This window comes from Pinus tabuliformis, chromosome Q (genome assembly GCF_031772625.1).
Source record: "Pinus tabuliformis cultivar Carrire ecotype Pingquan chromosome Q, CPIR1, whole genome shotgun sequence".
NCBI lineage: Eukaryota > Viridiplantae > Streptophyta > Pinopsida > Pinales > Pinaceae > Pinus > Pinus tabuliformis.
This window is the reverse complement of record NC_142296.1, coordinates 1,362,155,370-1,362,176,230: the sequence shown is the minus strand read 5'-3', so window position 1 is coordinate 1,362,176,230 and position 20,861 is coordinate 1,362,155,370. Positions and strand designations below refer to the sequence as shown.

General features: G+C 41.8%; 1 protein-coding gene across 1 annotated transcript in view; it reads right to left on the bottom strand.

Annotated features, from left to right (window-relative positions):
• LOC149224984 (flavin-containing monooxygenase FMO GS-OX-like 4) overlaps window positions 1-17,709 on the bottom strand; it is a 205,913-nt gene extending 188,204 nt beyond the window's left edge. Inside the window, exon 1 of the mRNA XM_089386383.1 lies at window positions 16,765-17,709. Within this exon, the coding sequence (XP_089242509.1) occupies window positions 16,765-17,425 (661 nt within the window). The 5' untranslated portion in view covers window positions 17,426-17,709. The remainder of the gene's footprint in view (window positions 1-16,764) is intronic.
• Between the last annotated feature and the right edge of the window lie 3,152 nt (window positions 17,710-20,861).

Genomic DNA, 20,861 nt, shown 5'->3' with positions numbered 1-20,861 from the left:
ATCCACTGAATTGTCTACCCAATCAACATCTGTGAAGCCACATAATCTGACACCATCACCTCGAGTATACCTCAATCCATACTCGACTGTGCCACACAAATACCTCAGAATGTGCCAAGTTGTTGTCCAAGGCACTCTCTTCGGTCCCACCATAAACTGACTGAGAGTGTTGACCGCGAAACAGATATATGGCCTAGTGTTGACCAGATACATGAGGGAACCAATACGTTTTCTATTCAAGGTGGTGTCAACGTCCTCGTCTTCTGATGCATCTATCTTCCTGCATTTTGTAATGATGGGCATAGACATGGGTCTACAATCCTGCATCCTGAATCTCTTCAAAATCTCTGTAGCATATCACTCTTGACCAAGGAAGATCTTCAGTCCTTCTACCACACTTCCAAGCCTAGAAAGTAATGCATCAGCCCCAAATCCTTCATGTCAAACTCTGCTTCCAAGTTCCTCTTGCAGTCCTTTATGAGCCTTGATGACCCTGTCAAGAAGAGATCATCCACATACAATACTAATATGACTGGCTCATCCTCTACCATCAAATAGTAAAGGTTGGGATCTGCGTCACTCTTAACGAATCCCATCTGCTGCAAGTAGTTGTCAATCCGACCATAGCATGACCTAGGAGCCTGTTTGAGCCCGTATAGATCTTTCTTCAATCTGCACACATGTGTGCGTCTCTCATGCATCTCGAAGCCTTCTAGTTGTTCGATGTATACCTCCTCCTTTATTACCCTGTTCAAGTAAGTTGTCTTGACATCCATCTGATGAATCGGCCATCCCATCTGCACTGGTAGGGATATAACCAACCAAATAGAAGTATATTTGGCAATTGGGGCGAAGATCTCCTCGTAATCTATACCTTCCTTCTGCACATACCCCTTTGCCACAAACCTGGCCTTATACTTCTCCAGAGTCCACACTGCCATCTGCAGTATACTTGATCTTATAGATCCATCTGCTAGTTTTTGTAACGTCAAATGTGTTCTAGCCTTGAAATTTTGTGGAGAGGCTAGAATGCATGAGATCTCCAAAACCCAGAAATTGTTTCTGGAAATTCCACCTAGAAATGACTTAATTAGATTATTAGTCAGTTTTTAAATATTTCCTAAGTCTAAACTTAGGGAATATGACTAATTAATCAGAATTAATTAAGCCAAGGTGTGAATGTTCTAGAAAATCACATGGATCGACTTCAAGTTAATCCTAGCCATCGATTAAGATCTAATCTTGGTCATTGAAGTTTCAATAGAGGATTATAAGAAGAAGTCGATGGGGCTTGGAGAAATCACTTCAGCAGTTCAATTTCATGAGCAGATTGATTTCCAGAGTAGCAACAATCAGTTGCCGGAGAGAGAGCTAGTGAGATCGAAGCAGTGATTGAGGGGCAAGGGCAGTGAGCCAGGGGAAGGATTTTCCAAATCCAGGGAGGTAGCAACAAGTGAGTCGAATTATCCCAAAGAGGTTGCACTGAGAGACTATGCAATGCTTCAGTCAGGTAGATCGATTTGGTGAGGAGAAAAATTCGTTCTCAATTCCATAGGGTGGGAAAGAGTCCCAGATGGCCAGAGAGACGATTTTCTCAGCTTCCAGAGGCAGAACAACTTCATGTGAGCCCATTCTAGAGCAAGTCATCCAACCAGCTACGCAGAGCAGCGCAGACGCTGATGCAGTGCTCCAAGAGACCGAGTTTTGATAGGGAAAGTCCAGCCAGAGATTGTCTGTGGGAGAAAGGTAATTCCCTTCAGCATTTTACTCAGATTTTCTTGTTGTTTGGATAGCCGGTTGGGCATCCATAGATGTACTCAGATTTCACTACTGCATAATAAATAAAACCCTCACTACTGCATCAGTTTTCCCAAGTTGGGTTTTCCCGGGGACATTGGTCCAAAAATAACTGTGTTATTTTATGTGTGTGTGCTAGCATTTCTTCCAGCATTTGTTCTTCTGCAGTTTTATTTGTGTAGGTTGCAGTGTGAGTTATTTAGTATTTGTTGTAGGAAACAGTAAATAAATTGTTAAATTAAAATAACAATTAGGTGAATAATTTCAAGTTGTTGCAATAGGATTCAGGTTTTCGAATTTTCACATGGTATCAAAGCGCAGTTGATCAACTGGAGAGCTCAGTAGTGAAGACAGAAGGAGTTTCTATGTTTAGTGTGGGAAGCAAATTGAAACCCCAGAGGCAGCGCAGTCACCTTGGTCAAGAGGCTGAATTTCTTGAGGAGATTCGATTTTTTCTGAGTCTGAGGCAGAAAAATTCGATCTCTCCAGATCGAGAGATTCCAAAGGCAGAAGGAGGAGCCAGTATTTTTCGCAGAGCAAATCTCTAGCTAGACGCAGTAGTTTTGCAGCAGTTTGCTAGAGAAGAATTAGCATAGGGTGGAAGAAGAGCACACACTGAGGGAAAATTTTCCTAAGGGAACTTCTAGCCTCAAGAAGTTCGATTTCCCTTGAAGATCAACAGTTGTTGTGTGCAGAGTTTCTCAATCTAGAAGGGAGTGTGAATAGCTAAGCAACAACTGAGCAGAAGGGAAGAGGATATTTTCGACATTTGTTGAGATGGCCATTGTTGGGCTTTGAGATCAAGACAGGTTGGATGGTGCTTCCAACTATGTCATCTAGAAGGCAAGGATGTCCTTCCTTCTAGATGAATAAGGCCTAAAGGAATTTATAGATGCAGTGGTAGCTATCCCCACAGATGCAGATCAGCTGAAGGAGTACAGAAAGGAGATGGCACGGGCAAAGAGGTTGATCCTTGATGGTGTTCGGGATCACATTATTTCACACATAGCTGGCAAAGGGACTGCCAGAGAAATGTGGGAGACTCTCACCACGCTGTACCAGGGCACTTCCGAGCAGCGGAAGATGTACTTAGAGGAGAAGCTGAGATGCACCAGGATGCAGAAAGGGGAAGGCATAGACCCCTTCCTCATCAGGATTCAGGAGGTCCAAGACCATTTGTCAGTTGTTGGGGCAGCACCTCAACCCACAAAGCTTGTGAGATTGGCACTCAATAGTGTCTCTGAGTTGTGGCAAGTCTTTGTCTAAAGCATATTGAGCAGATACAAACTACCAGAGTGGGACATGATGTGGGCTGACTTACAGCAGGAGGAGTTGAGATGAGCTCTAGTGAAGAGCTCCATTACTGGCAAAAGCAGTGGATCGAAGCAGGTGAAGGAGGAGAAGAATGTGGCCCTCGCATCGAAGAGTCCCAGACAGGGACAGGGGGAACAACGAAAGAAGGACCTATCAAAGGTCAAGTGCTTCAGATGTGGTTAGCCTAATCACAACAGCACCTAATGTCCTCTCAGGAATAAAGACAAAGAGGAGAAGCTGTGTTGATTTGGGGTGGCATCAGATGTGCTGTAAGCCTCAAATTTTGCAGGGAGGCTTGGGCACGGGTATTCCAAAGAACCCAGAAGTGATTTTATTAAAATAATTAATATTTTTAATGGGGTTCCTAAGTCTAAACTTAGGAAAATTAAAATATTAATGGGTATTAATCTAATCAGGGGTGAAACTTCTAGAAAAAGCCATGGATCAAGTCAAAATGATCTGAGCCCTTTATTATGTTTTAATCTAGTACGTTGGTTGTCCAACAGGAAGATATAAGAAGGGGCTTGAGGGTCATTTGGAAAACACACAAAGAGACTGAGAAAATCGATTTTCTAAGGTGAGAAGTTCTCAGGAGGAAAATCGATTGAGGAGATCTTGCAGCAGAGGGACAATGATAATCCGGGAGAAGGAATTTCTCGAGAGTACCAGGCAGAGAGAGAACAAAAAGACGTCCAGAGGAAGGCTGACACTGGCCTACGCAGTGCTGACGCAGAGGTGGCGCAGTCAGAGAGGGGAAGTCGAGTTCCTACTGAGAGAAGTTGAAATTCAGTTGTCGAAAGCCAGGGTGTGAGTCTGGGAGGTAGAAAAGTCAATTTCTCAGCCAGCAGAGCATCCAAAGGAGAGGCAGCATAAGACCCATGAGGGGTGACGCAGAAGTTGCAGAGGGTGATTCAGTTGCCGAAAGCCAGGGTGTGAGTCTAGGAGGCAGAAAATTCGATTTCTCAACCAGCAGAGCATCCAGAGGAGAGGCAGTGTAAGACCCAGGAGGGGTGACGCCGAAGTTGCAGAGGGTGACGCAGTTCTGCATAGAAGCCACGCAGAGGGTGACGCAGAGCCTCCAGAGTTGAAGGATCAGTCACTGATTCTCCAGTGACAGGGTGAGATCATTTCACCAGTATTTTGTTCAATATTGTCTCTGTAACGGATTGCTAGTTGAGCATCTTAGAATTGTACTCAAAATTTTCTCCTGCATAATAATAAACCCTAAGAGTTGCTGCACTAGTTTTCCCGCATTGGGTTTTTCCGCGAACTATTTGTCCAGAAATAATTGTGTCCTATGTGTTGCATTGTTCTTTCTTGCTCAGTATTTTGTTTCCACATAGATGTAAATTAAGTGAAGGCTGCAAATGTATTTTCTTCGATATTTACCATAGAAGACAGTAAATAACTTGCATGATTTAATCAAGTAGGAGTGGTATCAGAGCTAGTGTAGGAGAAACAAGAGGAGAAAAACCAGAAACCCCAGCGCTGAGCAAAAGGGGAAATCGAAACGCTGCAAAAGGCAGCAAGTCAAAACCCCAGAGGGTTTGCGCAGTTCTAGCCAAAGGATCGAAAATGCGAGGCAATCTCTCTCTTCGAGTGAGTTGATGGAGAGAAAAGAGCTTCCAGTTCAAATTTTTGCAGTGGCAAAGGGAGCAACGCTGAGTCTCGGTGTGAGGAGCAACTGGAGAACCCATAATTTTTAGTAAGCAGCTTTGCCGGGCTAAAAAGACATAAGAAGAAAGAAGCAGCGGAGCATAGTGAGGGAATACTTCCTTAGTGATTTCTTGCAGAGGAAATCAACATTTCTCAGTTGTTGAGTAGCAAAGGAGCAGCAGCTTACCAGCTCCATCAGGGAGTGCGTAAGTCAGCCCAGGAGCAACGCAGTAGGGAGAAAGAGGGAGTTGTGTGACAGTTTTCGGAGGAGATGGCAACCAGTGGCTCGAGGGATCAGGATAGGTTGGCCAGGGCTTCCAGCTATGCCATTTGGAAGGCTAGGATGACCTTCCTGCTAGATGAGCATGCCCTTAAGATGTATGTTGATAATGTGGTGGCTGAACCTGCGGATGCAGATCTGCTAAAAAAGTACAAAGCTAAGATGGCTAGGGCAAAAAGGATGATCCTGGATGGAGTCAAGGATCACGTGGTGTGCCACGTTGTTAGCAAAGGGACCACTAAGGAGATGTGGGATGCCTTGGCCACATTGTATTAGGGATCTTCCAAGCAACGAAAGATGTACTTAGAGCAGAAGCTAAGATCTACTCAGATGTAGAAACGGGAGCGAGTGGATCCATTCCTTACGAAACTGAACGAGACCTGTGATGAGCTGTCAACTGCAGGACGTACTCCTCAAGGAGCAACAGCAACAGTGGGTCGAAGCCCAAAGTGGAGGAGGAGAATAACGTAGCCCTTGAATCCAAGGGGCAGCAGGGGAAACAAAGGCAAAAGAAGGATGTCTCCAAGGTGAAGTGCTTCAAATGTGGCGAGATGGGCCACTATGCATCGTAGTGTCCTTTGAAGAAAAAGGACAAAGATGAGAAGCATGATCCAAAGGTTGCAGCCACGAAGATTGATGAGGAGGAGTTCGCCATGACAGCCGAGATACCTCAAGGAGGGAGGTGGGTTGATATAGAGTTGTAGTCGAGAGGAATGCAGATGGGCAGGATCCTTGAGGAGCCCACCTCTTAGATAGTCACCTTGCTATATGAGCCCATGATCTAGAGTTTCAATTGGTGCCATGGAGTATTGATGCGACAGATGCAGTGGCTAGAAGAGCCAGAGACAAAAGAAGGATGTCTCCAAGGTGAAGTGCTTCAGATGTGGTGAGATGGACCACTATGCATCACAGTGTCCTTTGAAGAAAAAGGACAAAGATAAGAAGCATGATCCGAAGGTTGCAGCCACGAAGATTGACGAGGAGGAGTTCACCATGACAGTCGAGATACCTCAAGGAGGGAGGTGGGCTGAGATAGAGTTATAGTCGGGAGGACTACAGATGGGCAAGATCCTTGAGGAGCCCACCTCTTGGATCGTCACCTTGCTATGGGAGCCCATGATCAGGAGTTTCAGTTGGTGCCATGAAGTGTTGATGCGACAGATGCAGTGGCTAAAAGAGCTAGAGACTGAGCAGAGAGGCAGCAGTGTGAGGAGGCACAGTGGAGAGCTTCAGCAGCGTAATGGCTTCAGAGGCAGAGTGGGACTAGCAGCAGTCAGGATGTCAACACCGAGGAGTATCCACTGGATACTTGTCCAGTTTTGGGTCTTTTCAGTTGCTTCTCTCAGTAATTGAGTTGCAGTAGGGATGCAGTGTTAGCAATGGCAATGCTAGCAACATAGCAGATGCAGCGTTTGAGAGGGAGCTGCAGTACAAATGTAGAATTGGCAATGGCAGTGTCAAAGGCACCAGTATAGTAGCAGCAACAGCATAGTGGTTGGTGGACAACAAGTCAGACATCAGCAACTCAGAGACGATGCTTCAAAGTCAGAGCAGTATGCAGAGAGGCGGTATATTGCTAGAGCACATTCCTCGCTAAGAGGGAGTGTTGATTTGGGCTAGCATCGAATGTGCTCTAAGCCTCAAATTTTTAATGGAGTTCCTAAGTCTAAAACTTAGGAAAATTAAAATATTAATGGGTATTAATCTAATCAAGGGTAAAACTTCTAGAAAAAACCATGGATCAAGTCAAAATTATCTGAGCCTTTGATTATGTTTTAATCTAGGCCAATGGTTGTCCAACAGGAAGATATAAGAAAGGGCTTGAGGGTCATTTGGAAAACACACAAAGAGATTGAGAAAATCGATTTTCTGAGGTGAGAAGTTCTCTGGAGGAAAATCGCTTGAGGAGATCTTGCAGAAGAGGGGCAGTGAGAATCCAAGAGAAGGAACTTTCGGAGAGTACCAGGAAGAGGGAGAACAGAAAGACGTCCAGATGAAGCCTGACGCTGGCCTACGCAGTGCTGACGCAGAGGCAGTGCAATCAGAGAGGGGAAGCTGAGTTCCTGCTAAGAGAAGTCGAAATTCAGTTTCTGGAAGCCAGGGTGTGAGTCTGGGAGGCAAAAAAGTCGACTTCTCAGCCAACAAAGGATCCAGAGGAGAGGCGGCATAATACCCAGGAGGGGTGACGCAGAAGCTACCCAGGGTGACGTAGTTCTGCGTAGAAGCCACGTAGAGGTTGACACAGAGCCTCTAGAGCTGAAGGATCAGTCACTGATTCTCCAGTGACAGGGTGAGATCATTTCACCAGTCTTTTGTTCAGTATTCTCTTTGTAATGGATTGCTAGTTGAGCATCCTAGAATTGTACTCAGAATTTTCTCCTGCATAATAATAAACCCTCAGAGTTGTTGCACTGATTTTCCCGCATTAGGTTTTTCCGGGGACTATTTGTCCAAAAATAATTGTGTGCTATGTGTTGAATTGTTCTTTCTTGCTCAGTATTTTGTTTCCGAATATATGTAAATTAAGTGAAGGCTACAGTTGTATTTGCTTCGATATTTACCATAGAAGACAATAAATAACTTGCATGATTTAATCAAGTAGGAGAAGTAACATCAATTTGCTACAGTAGGGATCCCAGCTTAGTAATTTTCACAAGCAGGACAAGCTGGTAGCATCAGCAGAGATCGATAGGCTATCCTCCAGGCTGGAGGAAGACTTCGCCATGTTTGCTGACATACCCCTAGGAGTCAAGTGGGGTGATTTGGTATTGTAGCTCCAGAGCAATGCAAATGGGCAAGATCCTTGAGGAGGTCCACCTCTTGGATCAGTACCTTGCTACGAGAGCCCACAGTATTCAGCAGTAGGATGGATCAGTGACAGTAGATGCAGTCAAATGCCAGAGTGACAGATGCAAAGACTAGTAGCAGTCAGATGCTAGGGAGCGCAGTGCAGAGTTAGCAACAGTGCAGTTAGCATAGTGCAGAGTCAATAGTAGCGCAGATTCTTTAGTGATAGCACAGATACTAGCAAGAGTCAGAGACTCGGGAGACAGATACATCATACTGATCACAATTGATTCAGTTTTAGGATGCTTTTCAATTGCAGAAGTTGCAGTTGCAGCAACAACAGATGGAGAGGGAGTTTTAGTGCAGATGCAGTTTTGTAGAGTCAGCAGCAGCACAAATGCAGCATATATCAAATTTGCGCGGTAGTTGGTGGGCAGCAGCAACATGACAGGAGATGATACAAAGACAGGGTGCAGTGGAGCACTAGAACACATTTCTCGCTAAAAGGAAGTGTTAGTTTTTGTAGCATCGGATGTGTTCTAGCTCTGAAATTTTGTGGAGAGGTTAGAATGTGTGAGATCTCCAAAACCCAGAAATCGTTTTTGGAAATTCTGCTTAGAAATGACTTAATTAGATTATTAGTTTGTTTTTAAATATTGTCTAAACTTAAGGAATATGACTAATTAATCAAAATTTATCAAGTCAAGGTCTGAATGTTCTAGAAACTCATGCGTATCGAATTCAAGTTAATCATAGCCATTGATTAAGATATAATATTGGTCGTTGAAGTCTAAACAAAGAATTATAAGAAGAAGTCGATGGGGCTTGGAGAAATCACTTTAGCAGTTTAATTTCATGAGCAGATCAATTTCCAGAGTAGCAGCAATCAGTTGCCAGAAAGAGAGCCAGTGAGATCCAAGCAGTGATTGAGGGGTGTAGGTTTTAACCTCGTACAGAAATCACCTGCATACGAATTCTAAAACACATAAAATAGACAATGCGAGAGCATAACACATAAAACACATATACACAGAAATTTTCTCACTGGATCCCAAAACCGGGACTACTAGCTTGATTTTTCATTATATTCCTTTCAATGTTACAATACATATTTATACATGCCGAAGCATCCAATACCATGGACCGAAAACCATCGTGTCCAAAACCATGGACCGAAAACCATAGGTAGGTTCACCCAACCTAATATAGGTTAGTCGTGGAAAGAATATAACACAACCCAACATTTTCCCACTTGTTGTTTTCTTTCCACAGGGGGCCACAGGAGAGCTTAGTCATTTTTCCAGCCCTAAAACGCCCATTGTTTCTCTACACTAGGAGAACTTCTCAGAGCTCATAGATTTTGTCAATGCATCTACAGTATTCTTCAAAGTGTCCACCTTTACCAGCAACACCTTTTTGTCTTCTATCATATCCCTCACAAAGTGATACTGAACATCAATGTGCTTTGTCTTTGAATGGTAAGCAGGGTTCTTTGCCAAGAAAATTGCACTTTGGCTGTCACAGTCTATCCGTATAGCTCCCTGTACTAACCCCATACTTGAACACAATCTCTGCAACCAAACTGCTTCTTTGCTTGCATGAGTGGCTGCCATGTATTCTGCCTCTGTAGTTGATAGTGCCACTACAGATTGTTTCTTACTCATCCAACTGATTGCACCACCAAATAGATTAAACACATACCCACTTGTAGATCTTCTCTGATCCAGATCTCCAGCCCAGTCTGCATCAACAAAGCCACGAATATCCAACACTCTGTCCAATCCTGGTCTTCCTTGGTAGCACAAACCATAATCACTAGTGCCACGCAAATACCTGAAAACCCGCTTCATTTTTGTCCAGTGCTCCTTCCCTGGTTTTGACATAACCCTGCTCAATACTCCCACTGCATGTGCAATGTCTGGTCTAGTACAGACCATTGCATACATTAGGCTACCGACTCCACTTGCATATGGAACACGGGACATATCCTCTTCCTCTTCTTATGTCTTGGGACACTGTTCAGCAGATAACTTTACACCTACAGTAATAGGAAACTTCACCGGTTTACTATCCTGCATAGTAAACCTCTGCAGTATTGTCTCGACATACTTCCTCTGGTTTAACCAAAGCTTCCTCTTTGCCCGCTTTCTTTTAATTTCCATGCCCAAAATATAGTTTGCAGCACCAAGATCTTTCATGTCAAATTTGGAGACAATTGGATCTTCAAATCCTGGATAATTTCTTTGTCATTTCCAACCAGCAACATATCATCCACATACAAGACCAGATAAATAACACGGTCACCAATTAATTTAAAATACACACAGTGATTTGCTTTGCTTCTGGTGAAGCCAAGTCCCCGTATAAATGTATCAAATTTCTGATACCACATCCTTGGTGTCTGTTTTAACCCATACAAAGACTTCTTTAACTTGCATACCAATTCTTTCTTATCCTTTACCGCAAAGCCTTCAAGTTGCTTCATGTAGATCTCCTCTTCCAGATCCCCGTGAAGAAATGTTGTCTTCACATCCATCTGTTCTACCTCAAAATCAAAGGCAATAGCAACAGATAAAAGTAATCTAATAGAAGTTACCTTGGTAACAGGAGAAAATATATCACCAAAATCAATTCCCAGCACCTAAGAATAACCTTTTGCTACCAACTGAGCTTTGTATTTTTCCACCTTTCCTTCTGCATTTGTCTTCTTCTTGAACACCCATTTGCTGCCAATGCGTTTCCTTCCAGCCGGCAACTCCACCAGATCCCAAGCCTCATTTTTATGCAAAGATGCCATTTCATCAACCATGGCCTCTTTCCAGAGTTTTCCATCCTCTGAATCTATTGCTTCCTTCACAGTTTTGGGATCATCATCAGTAATAGATAAAACAAAATTTGAACAGAAAGCAGATGGACTATACCTTTCTGACTGCCTTCTTTCTCGAATTGATCTTCTTACACACGGAGTTTGTGGCTCTTCATTTTCTGATTCCTCCTCTGCTGTAGAGTTTGATTCTTCCTCCTTTAGCTCAAACTCTATTTTCTCAAGTTCCTTTGGTTGGACTTCATGTTTAATAACATCTTTCACCTCTCTGAATACTACATCTCGGCTGTACACAACCTTCCTTGTTACTGGGTTCCAAAGCTTATAACCCTTTAAACCATCCTTATACCCAATAAAGATGCACTTTTTAGATTTATTATCCAACTTGGTTCTTTTCTCCTTTGGAACATGTACATATGCATCACATCCAAATACCCTCAGATGTGAAAGAGAGGGTTTCTTATCAGTCCATATCTCTTGTGGAGTCTTATCCTCCAACGCTGATGAAGGTGATCTATTGACTAGGTAACATGCTATCTCCACCACCTTTGCTCAAAATCCCTATCCTAACCCGGCACCACTGAGCATGCTTCTTGCCCTTTCCATTAACGTCTTGTTCATTCTTTCTGCAACTCCATTTTGCTGAGGTGTATATGGAGTAGTCTTCTGTCGTGCTATACCACACTTCTTACAGAATTCTTCAAATTCCTTACTGCAAAATTCTCCATTGTTATCTGTCCTCAGCACCTTTATCTTCTTTTCTATCTGGTTTTCCACCAGAGCCTTAAATTCTTTAAACCTGTCAAAGACTTCAGATTTATTCTTAAGGAAATATATCCAAGTATTCCTTGAGAAGTCATCTATAAATGATACATAGTACACAGACTTACCTAGTAATGGAACCTTCACAGGTCCAAACACATCACTGTGCACAAGCTCTAATATTTGTTTCGCCCTCTTACCACCAGAGGGGAAACTCACCCGATTCTGCTTTCCATATACACAATTTTCACAAAAATCAAAATCCAGAGAGCTATTACTCATACCTTCTACCATACCTTTACCATGAAGTATTCAAAAGCCCTTCTCTACAATATGTCCAAGCCTTTGATGTCACAGCATGGTCTTTTCTCCAGAGACCACTAGATTATTTGCTCCACTTTCAGGAACCACAGAACTGTTGCACCCATCAACAATAGTGCTACCTTGCAGATTGTACAGAGTTCCAGTCCAAACTCCTCGCATCAATACTAGTGCTCCCCGAACCATCTTGCAGGTATCCCTCTCGAACACTGTTTTTACACCTGCATCATCCAACTTGCTTACAGAAATCAGATTTCTGGCTAATGCAGGAATATGCAGAACACCCGGAAGTGTTCTAACCCTTCCACCTTGCAACTTCAACTTTACTTTTCCGCGACCAACGATTCTAGCCTTCCTATCATCCCCTAAGAAGACATCACCACCATCATATTTATCATACTCGCAGAACCACTCTCTATGGGGAGTGAAGTAAAAGGATGCACCTGAGTCAATCAACCATGCCTCATGATCTACATGTGTACTTGAAAAAGCCAAGTACACATCCCCACCTTCATCTGAGGTGGTTTTTACCTCTGCAAAAGAAGCATCATCAGATCCCTTTCCTTTGTCAGGAGCCTTAGATTTACAGTCCTTTTTGTAGTGCCCTTCCTTTCCGCATTTCTAGCACACCACCTTTACAGGTTTTCCTGGGGATTTAAATCTCTCTCTAGATTTAGATCTCCCACTCGATGACTTATTTTTGTTTCTGTTCTGGGACCATCCTCGTACAGACAAGGCATCACCATTCTGGCTCTCCATATTTTTCCTGTCTCATCTCCTCTGTCAACAAGGATGAGACTATTTCATCAAACTGCAAGGCAGTTGCATTGCTACCTATTGCAATAACCAGACTATCCCACGAATCTGGTAGAGAACACAACAAACTGATGCACTTATCTTCATCTGAAATTTTAATATCAACAGATGCTAACTGACTTACCACAGTATTAAATGCGTTCAGATGCTCTGTCACCGGGTCTCCATCTTTCATTCTCAGGTTATACAGCTTTTTCCACAGGAACAGTTTATTCACCAAAGACTTAGATTGGTACAAAGTCCCTAACTTGTCCCACAAAGCCTTCGTCGTAGCTTCCCCTGATACATTCAGCAATATTGAATCTAAGACACACAATCGTATTATGCTCTTTGCCTTCCAATCCAACTTCTTCCATTCTTCATCGGACACTCCTGTTGGTTTAGTACCCGGATCTACCGCGATCCACTGATCTTTATCCACTAACAGATCCTCCATCTTGAGTTTCCACAACTCAAAACTCTGACCATTAAATTTTTCAATCTCTATCTTTCCACTGCTCGCCATTTTCTTTCACCACCAGAATCGATCTCGCAGATCTCCCACTGAACAGGGTCTACCACAGGCCTCTCCCACTGAACAGGGTCTACCACAGGCCCAAGCGAAACCCCTCAGCAACAAAAGCATCCCCTTGAAGCCAAAACAGCTCTGATACCAAATGTAGGTTTTAACCCCGTACAAAAATCACCTGCATACGAATTCTAAAACACATAAAATAGACAATGCGAGAGCATAACACATAAAACACATATACACAGAGATTTTCCCGCTGGATCCCAAAACCATGACTACCAGCTTGATTTTTCATTATATTCCTTCCAATGTTACAATACATATGTATACATGTCGAAGCATCCAATACCATGGACCGAAAACCATAGGTAGGTTCGCCCAACCTAATATAGGTTAGTCGTGGAAAGAATATAACACAACCCAACAAGCGGCAGGGACAGTGAGCCGGAGGAAAGATTTTCCAGATCCGGGGACGTAGCAGCAAGTGAGTCGAATTATCCCAGAGAGGCAGCGCTGAGAGAATGCACAGTGCTTCAGTCAGGCAAATCGATTTGATGAGGAGAAAAAATCGTTCTCAGTTCCAGAGGCCGGAAACAAGTCCTAGAGGGCCCGAGATACGATTTTCTCAGCTTTCAGAGGCAGAACGACTTCATCTAAGCCCAGTCCAGAGCAATTCGTCTAGCCAGCTACGCAGAGCAGTGCAGAGGTTGACACAATGCTCCAGGAGGCCAAATTTTGATAGGGGAAGTCCAACCACAAATTGCTTGTGGGAGAAGGGTAATTCCCTCTAGTATTTTACTATATTTTCTTGTTTTTTAGATAGCCAGTTGGGCATCCATATAAGTACTCAAATTTCACTGTTGTATAATAATTATAAATAAAACCCTCACTGTTGCACCAATTTTTCCAGGTTGGGTTTTTCCGAGGACATTGGTCCAAAAACAATTGTGTTATTTTATGTGTGTGTGCTAGCATTTCTTCCGGTGTTTATTCTTCCGCACTTTTATTTGTGTAGGTTGCAGTGTGAGTTATTCAGTATTTGCTGTAGGAAACAGTAAATAAATTGTTAAATTAAAATAACAATTAGGTGAATAATTTCTAATTACTGCAATACGATTCAGGTTTCCAAATTTTCACACCATCGAGAGCCCACAACTAACTTTCCCTCAGACCTTGGCACTACCTCCCAAACATCATTCGTCATGATAGAGCTATACTCTTCTACCATGGCATCTATCCACACCTGATGTTGTGCGGCCTCCTGATTGCTAAAAGGTTCTTCAACCTGTGCCACCAAAGCTTGGTACCTGTCTAGCTGTTTGTATTCTCTTTTGTTCATCCTAAGAGCTCCATTGAACTCCTCTGCATCTATTAATGTCTAACAAACCCCCATTCTGGTTCGACCGCTATTGGTGGGAGGATCGACCAGCTCCTCATCCTACCTCTATTGCTCCGTCTACTGCGAACTCACTGGATCTCCTGCACCTGAGGTAATATTGGTACTAGTAACAGTACTAGATCCCTATGACTATCCTTGTGGCTGCCCTTGCTGCTGAAACAATGGAGCTTCTGATGGCTCACCCTAATCACCTGCTAGCATCTCACGAGACTTCTTGAAGGCTTTGTCCTCAATAAACTTCACGTCCCATCTCACTATGATCTTCTTGCTACTAAGAATATAGATCTTGAATGCCTTAGAGATTTCTCTATACCCATTGAAATATCCTCTTTCTGCAGTCTGATCTAATTTGGTGCACTTCTCATCTGATACCATGTGAAAATATGTTTGAAATGCAGCAAATGGAAATTATTCTTCTAACTGATTAATTATTAAGTAGTTTATTTGCTACGGCAAACAACAAATAATTCACAATAAAAACGTTGTGGAAAATAAAATGCAAGACACTGAGAAATATAAAGCACACACACAATAATTTTGACAGAGTTATTTTTGGACAATTGTCCCCGGAGAAACCCAATGCGAGAACACTGGTGCAGCAGATGAAGGTTTTATTATTATGCAAGAGCAGAAATTCTAAGTACAATTTAGATGCTTAATCTAGCACTCCAATCTAAGAGAAATACGGGTAAAATATTTGTAAGGCCAATACCTCAACACCACAACTGATTCTACTCTAAAAATTGGCCAATCTGGGCTACATGAAATGCCCCTGCGTGAACCTCTGCGCAGTCTCTACGTAGGCTAATTCGCATTGCCTTCATAACATGTTGAATCCTGCAGCTCTGTCTATCTCTACCCCTAGAAATGACTCGTTTGGCCTCCTGGAATTTATCCTGGCCCCTAGCAACTAAATCGACTCCTCCTTTGGCTGAAAACAACTCCCTCTGAAGCCCTCTGTGTAGGCCTTGCACAGCTTCCTGAGGAAAACTCGTCCCTCTCTCAACTGACTCTTCCAGATCTAGAATCCTCCTCCGAAAATCTACGATTGATCTCCCTCTTGCTCCTGCTTCCTTCTAGCTCGAATTCTTTCGGCTAAATGTTGCCCTCTGGAAAATCGATCTGCCAAGGAAACTCACTATTCCTGTGTGTCTTGCTCCAACCCCATCGACCTCCTCTTATAATCTCCAGTTAAATCACCAACAACCATGATTAAGTCCTTATAAACCGCTAAGATCATTTCTGAGTTGATCCATGTGAGTTTCTAAAGAAATCTCACCTTTCTCAATTCATTGTTGTTAATTAATCATTTTTCCCAAGTTAGACTTAAGAAAAATTTTATCACTGATTAAGTAACTTAATTGAGCTGCTTCTAAGTGGATTTTCCAGAAACGATTTTTGGGTTCTAGAGTCCTAGTATTTCTTAGCCTCTCTGACCAAAATCGAGACTAGAACACCATCCGATGCTACAAAAACCAGCAGCAAGTATAAGTCTGGAAACTATGACAAAAAGAGGGATAACACAGAGGAAACAACTTCAAACTATTAAATCATTACATTCAAAATTGAGTGCCAAGCTCAGTATTCTGTGTCATAAATATAGGATCAGGATCCTATATGATTTATGTATAAGATTCAATTATATTTTACAATCATCCCCTCCAGCCAAAAAGTTTTAAGGGAGCAGACAAGCTATTTATTCAAAATTTTGTTTTGAAGCCCTCAGTCTAGAATCACCATTATAAGCTTCCGTAGTTTATTGAGCTTTACAATTGTCAAGGGCTGCTTGTGCTCTCATCAATCATTGCATTTATGGCTGAAAGCAGACTAGATAGGAAAGCCAATTTGATTTGTCAATAGAACATTTGCATTAGCTTCACTAACATTTGCATACAAAATCTTAACTCGCCTTGTTCGTATTCATGACCAATTCAGCGCAAAGAAGTTCGGAATTACTAACAAAAATAAAACACCAGCACAACATATATAATAAAATTTGCCATCAACTTTGGCAAAGAGGATTAAGTGAATTTTGTTATAAATTTTCAAAACCCCCCAAAAATATAACTACAAATTTGATATAAGAATATGTAAAAGGCTGAAAACATGTAACACACCATCTATTGTTCTTAAACATGTCTGGATTCATATGTTGCTCACGAACAGTTATACGGATTTGTGGCAAATTAAATTCGCTGAATCTGGCAAATTGTTTCGGATTCGGCAAATTGATTTTTCCCCAAAAAGAACTATGACGAACATAAAATCAATGAATTGCTGCATAAACCATAGAGTACCTGGGATTTCTGCAACTCTGGGCTGCGTATAATGCCCATTGCACACAACCACAGCATCATAGACCTCCTCCACCACATCTCTCTTTTCTGCATTAGACCTCACAATCCATTGATTCTCATTCTTGGGATCCCTGCCCACATACTCAACCTCTGTCCTGAATCTGATAGATCTCAACAGCCCAAACTCTGCAGCAAAATCTTGAAGATAAAGAGCCACTTCCTTATGTCCAGGGAACCGTCTGCAGTCCCTCCCTTCCACTACTTTAAATGGGTAATCCATGAAACCCATCACCTCACGTGGGATATTAGTCCGCAGGGACAAGTACATGCTACTGTGAACAACTGTGCGAGCAGTATCCAGTCCCAGTGGGTCGGTTTCCACATATGGATCGTACACCCAGGTACCACCCACATGATCAGTTTGTTCAAAAACTACAATTTGGTGTCCCTCTCGGTTTAATTCCCGGGCAGCTACTAGCCCAGCAGCTCCTGCTCCTATCACAGCCACTCTACAGACCTTGTTGGGTTCATCATGAGCCATAGCTATTAGTGGTTTTCTTGGGGGCCTTTGGCAGCAGCGATTGAATTTGTGGTTAATTAGAAGGAGCGATGGGAGAGTGGATGACTGCAGGGGGATCTTTTCGGGTACGAGTGCCATCATGATGAACTAGTAGTTTTTAGGTAGGAGTGACATCATGATGAAGTAATATATTCAGAGATTCATATAGAAAGTTTCCAGGAGTTTACTTCACCTTTCTGTTAAATCTTTGCTTTGAGACAATTAATTCATAGCACGGAGCAATAGGAAACGGTTTTGCTTTGGGGTCCTCTTCTATTGGCTAAGGCTTCGGTTTGGTTGAACCAAGTGTCTTTGAAATTCATTGAATCACGTAATTGTATTGGGACCATCTGAATCAGCTATCCAATGTTGTTCTGCTCCATTTTTCTCCCTTTCAATGCTTTGCTTTCAAATGATTCTGCAGTACAGGTGTACTTATAGTTTTTATCATCAACTTTAAAGTCAAATTGAACACGCAGTTGACTTTAATGACAATTAAATATATATATGGTAAGATTGTAAGTTTTAAAAAATAAATTTGAAGTAATAGTGTTATCAGAACATTTTACATTTACTTTATCAAAAATTTATATTCAAAATATATTAAAATTGTGTTTCTAATTTTATATTAAAATTGTTGATGAGATATTTAAATTATTTAAGTAGATAGAATTTAAGAAATAAACAAAAGGATGAAATCTAATATTTGTGAATCTCAAAACTATAGTTTTCTTAAGTGGAGAGATTTTGAAAAGTGATTATAAGTGTAATTTAAATGTTTTATTATTTTATTTTTTAATTAATTTTATTGGGAATTATTATAGTCGTAAATTTAAGTGGTTGAATTTATATTATTTAAATGTTTTTTAGATTTTTTTTGGAAGAGTTAAATTTATATATATTTTTTTAGAATGCAATTTAAAAAAAAAAAAAATTCTAAAAATTATATCTTTCTATTCTCATGAAAAAGATTAAAAGGTAATTTTTTGAACTCCACCATAAATATGTATTGTAACATTGAAAGGAACATAATGAAAAATCACGCTGGTAGTCTCGATTTTGGGATCCAGGGGAAAATCTTTATTTATATGTGTTTCATGTGTTATGCTCTCGCATTTTTTATTTTCTATGTTTTAGAATTCGTATGCAGGTAATTTCTGTACAGGGTTAAAACCTATATTTGGTATCAGAGTTGTTTTGGCTCCAAGGGGACGCCTTTGTTGATGAGGGGTTTTGCTCAACCTGTGGTAGACCCTGTTCAGTGAGAGATCTATGGAATCGATTCTGGTGGTGAAAGAAGATGGCGAGCAGTGGAAAGATAAAGATCGAGAAATTTAATGGTCAGAGTTTTGAGTTATGGAAACTCAAGATGGAGGATTTGTTGGTAGATAAAGATTAGTGGATCACGGTAAATCCAGGTACTAAACCAACGGGAGTGTCTGATCAATAATGGAAGAAGTTGAATCGGAAAGCTAAGAGCACAATATGATTGTGTGTCTGAGATTCAGTATTGTTGAATGTATCAGGGGAATCTACGACAAAGGCTTTGTGGGACAAGTTAGGGACTTTGTACCAATCTCTATCTCTGGTGAATAAATTGTTCCTGCGGAAAAAGTTGTATAACCTGAGAATGAAAGATGGAGAATCGGTGACAGAGCATATGAACGCATTTAACACTGTGGTAAGTCAGTTATTATCTGTTGATATTAAAATTTCAGATGAAAATAAGTGCATCAGTTTGTTGTGTTCTCTACCAGATTCGTGGGATAGTCTGGTTATTGCAATAGGTAGTAATGCAACTACCTTACAGTTTGATGAAATAGTCTCATCCTTTCTAACGGAGGAGATGAGATGAAAAAATATGGAGAGCTAGAATGGTGATGCCTTGTCTGTACGAGGATGGTCCCAGAACATAAACAAAAATAAGTCATAGAGCGGGAGATCTAAATCTCCAGGAGAACCTGTAAAGGTGGTTTGCTAGAAATGCGGAAAGAAAGGGCACTACAAAAGGGACTCTAAATCTAAAGCTCATGACAAAGGAAAGGGATCTGATGATGCTCTTTCTGCAGAGGCGAAAACCACCTCAGATGAAGGTGGAGATGTGTACTTGGCTTCTTCAAGTACACATGTAGATCATGAGGCATGGTTGATTGACTCAAATGCATCCTTTCACTTTACTCTCCATAGAGAGTGGTTCTGCGAGTATGAGAAATATGATAGTGGTGATGTCTTCTTGGGGGATGACAAGAAGGCTAGAATCGTCAGTCGCAGAAAAGTAAAGTTGAAGTTGCAAGGTGGAAGGGTTGGAACACTTCTGGGTGTTCTGTGTATTCCTGCATTAGCCAGAAATCTGATTTATGTAAGCAAGCTGGATGATGCAGGTGTAAAAATAGTGTTTGAGAAGGATACCTGCAAGATGGTTCGGGGAGCACTGGTATTGATGCGGGGAGTTCGAATTGGAACTTTGTACAAGATGCAAGGTAACACAGTTGTTGATGGGTGCAACAGTTATGTGGTTCTCGAAAGTGGAGCAGAAAATCTAGTCGTCTCTGGAGAGAAGACTATGCTATGGCATCAAAAGCTTGGACATGTTGGAGAGAAGGGCCTTTGAATACTTCATGGTAAAGGTATGGTAGAAGGTATGAATAATAGCTCTCTGGATTCTGATTTATGTGAAAATTGTGTATATGGGAAGCAGAATCAGGTGAGTTTCCCCTCTGGTGGTAAGAGGGCAAAACAGATATTAGAGCTTGTGCATAGTGATGTGTTTGGACCTGTGAAGGTTCCATCACTGGGTAAGTCTGTGCACTATGTATCATTTATAGATGACTTCTCAAGGAATACATGGATATATTTGCTTAAGGAGAAATCTGAAGTCTATGACAGGTTTAAAGAATTTAAGGCTCTAGTGGAAAACCAAACAGAAAAGAAAATAAAGGTGTTGAGGTTAGATAACAGTGGAGAGTTTTTGATCAAGTGCTCATGTCCTAAGTGTCCTAAAATGCTCAAAATTTAAAATGCTCAGAACTGGTTCAAAGTTGAACGACTAGAAAGTTCTAGTCCTCCTGATTCCGGCGCCGCAAACGGTTCGAAAAACGGTCGCCGTATGAGAAAGTTATGGAAAAAATAAGAATTTCTCAATAACATTGAAATTTTGAATTTTTTCAAAAAAAATTTAAAATAGAATATTCCAGAGAATATTCTTTTTCGGGCAGCGAATGGCAGGCTGCCACGTGGCAAGCCCGGAGGCTGCCACGTGTCCATGGTAACGTCAGCATATGTATGGGCGTTGGTTTCGGGCAACCAATCAGAGGATGCCACGTGGCAGGCCCGGAGGCTGCCACGTGTCCATGGTGACGTCAGCAGGTGGTATGTGCTTTGTTTAAAATTTTGGTGGCGGTGTGGTTTGAACCTAAGACCTGTTGTCTCCAAACGCTATGCCTTACCAACATGCCACATGGGTCGAACTTGATATATTGGCGTAGGCAACTTCATTTGAACGTTGAACTTTGAATGGGTGGGTACCAAAGGGGGCCAG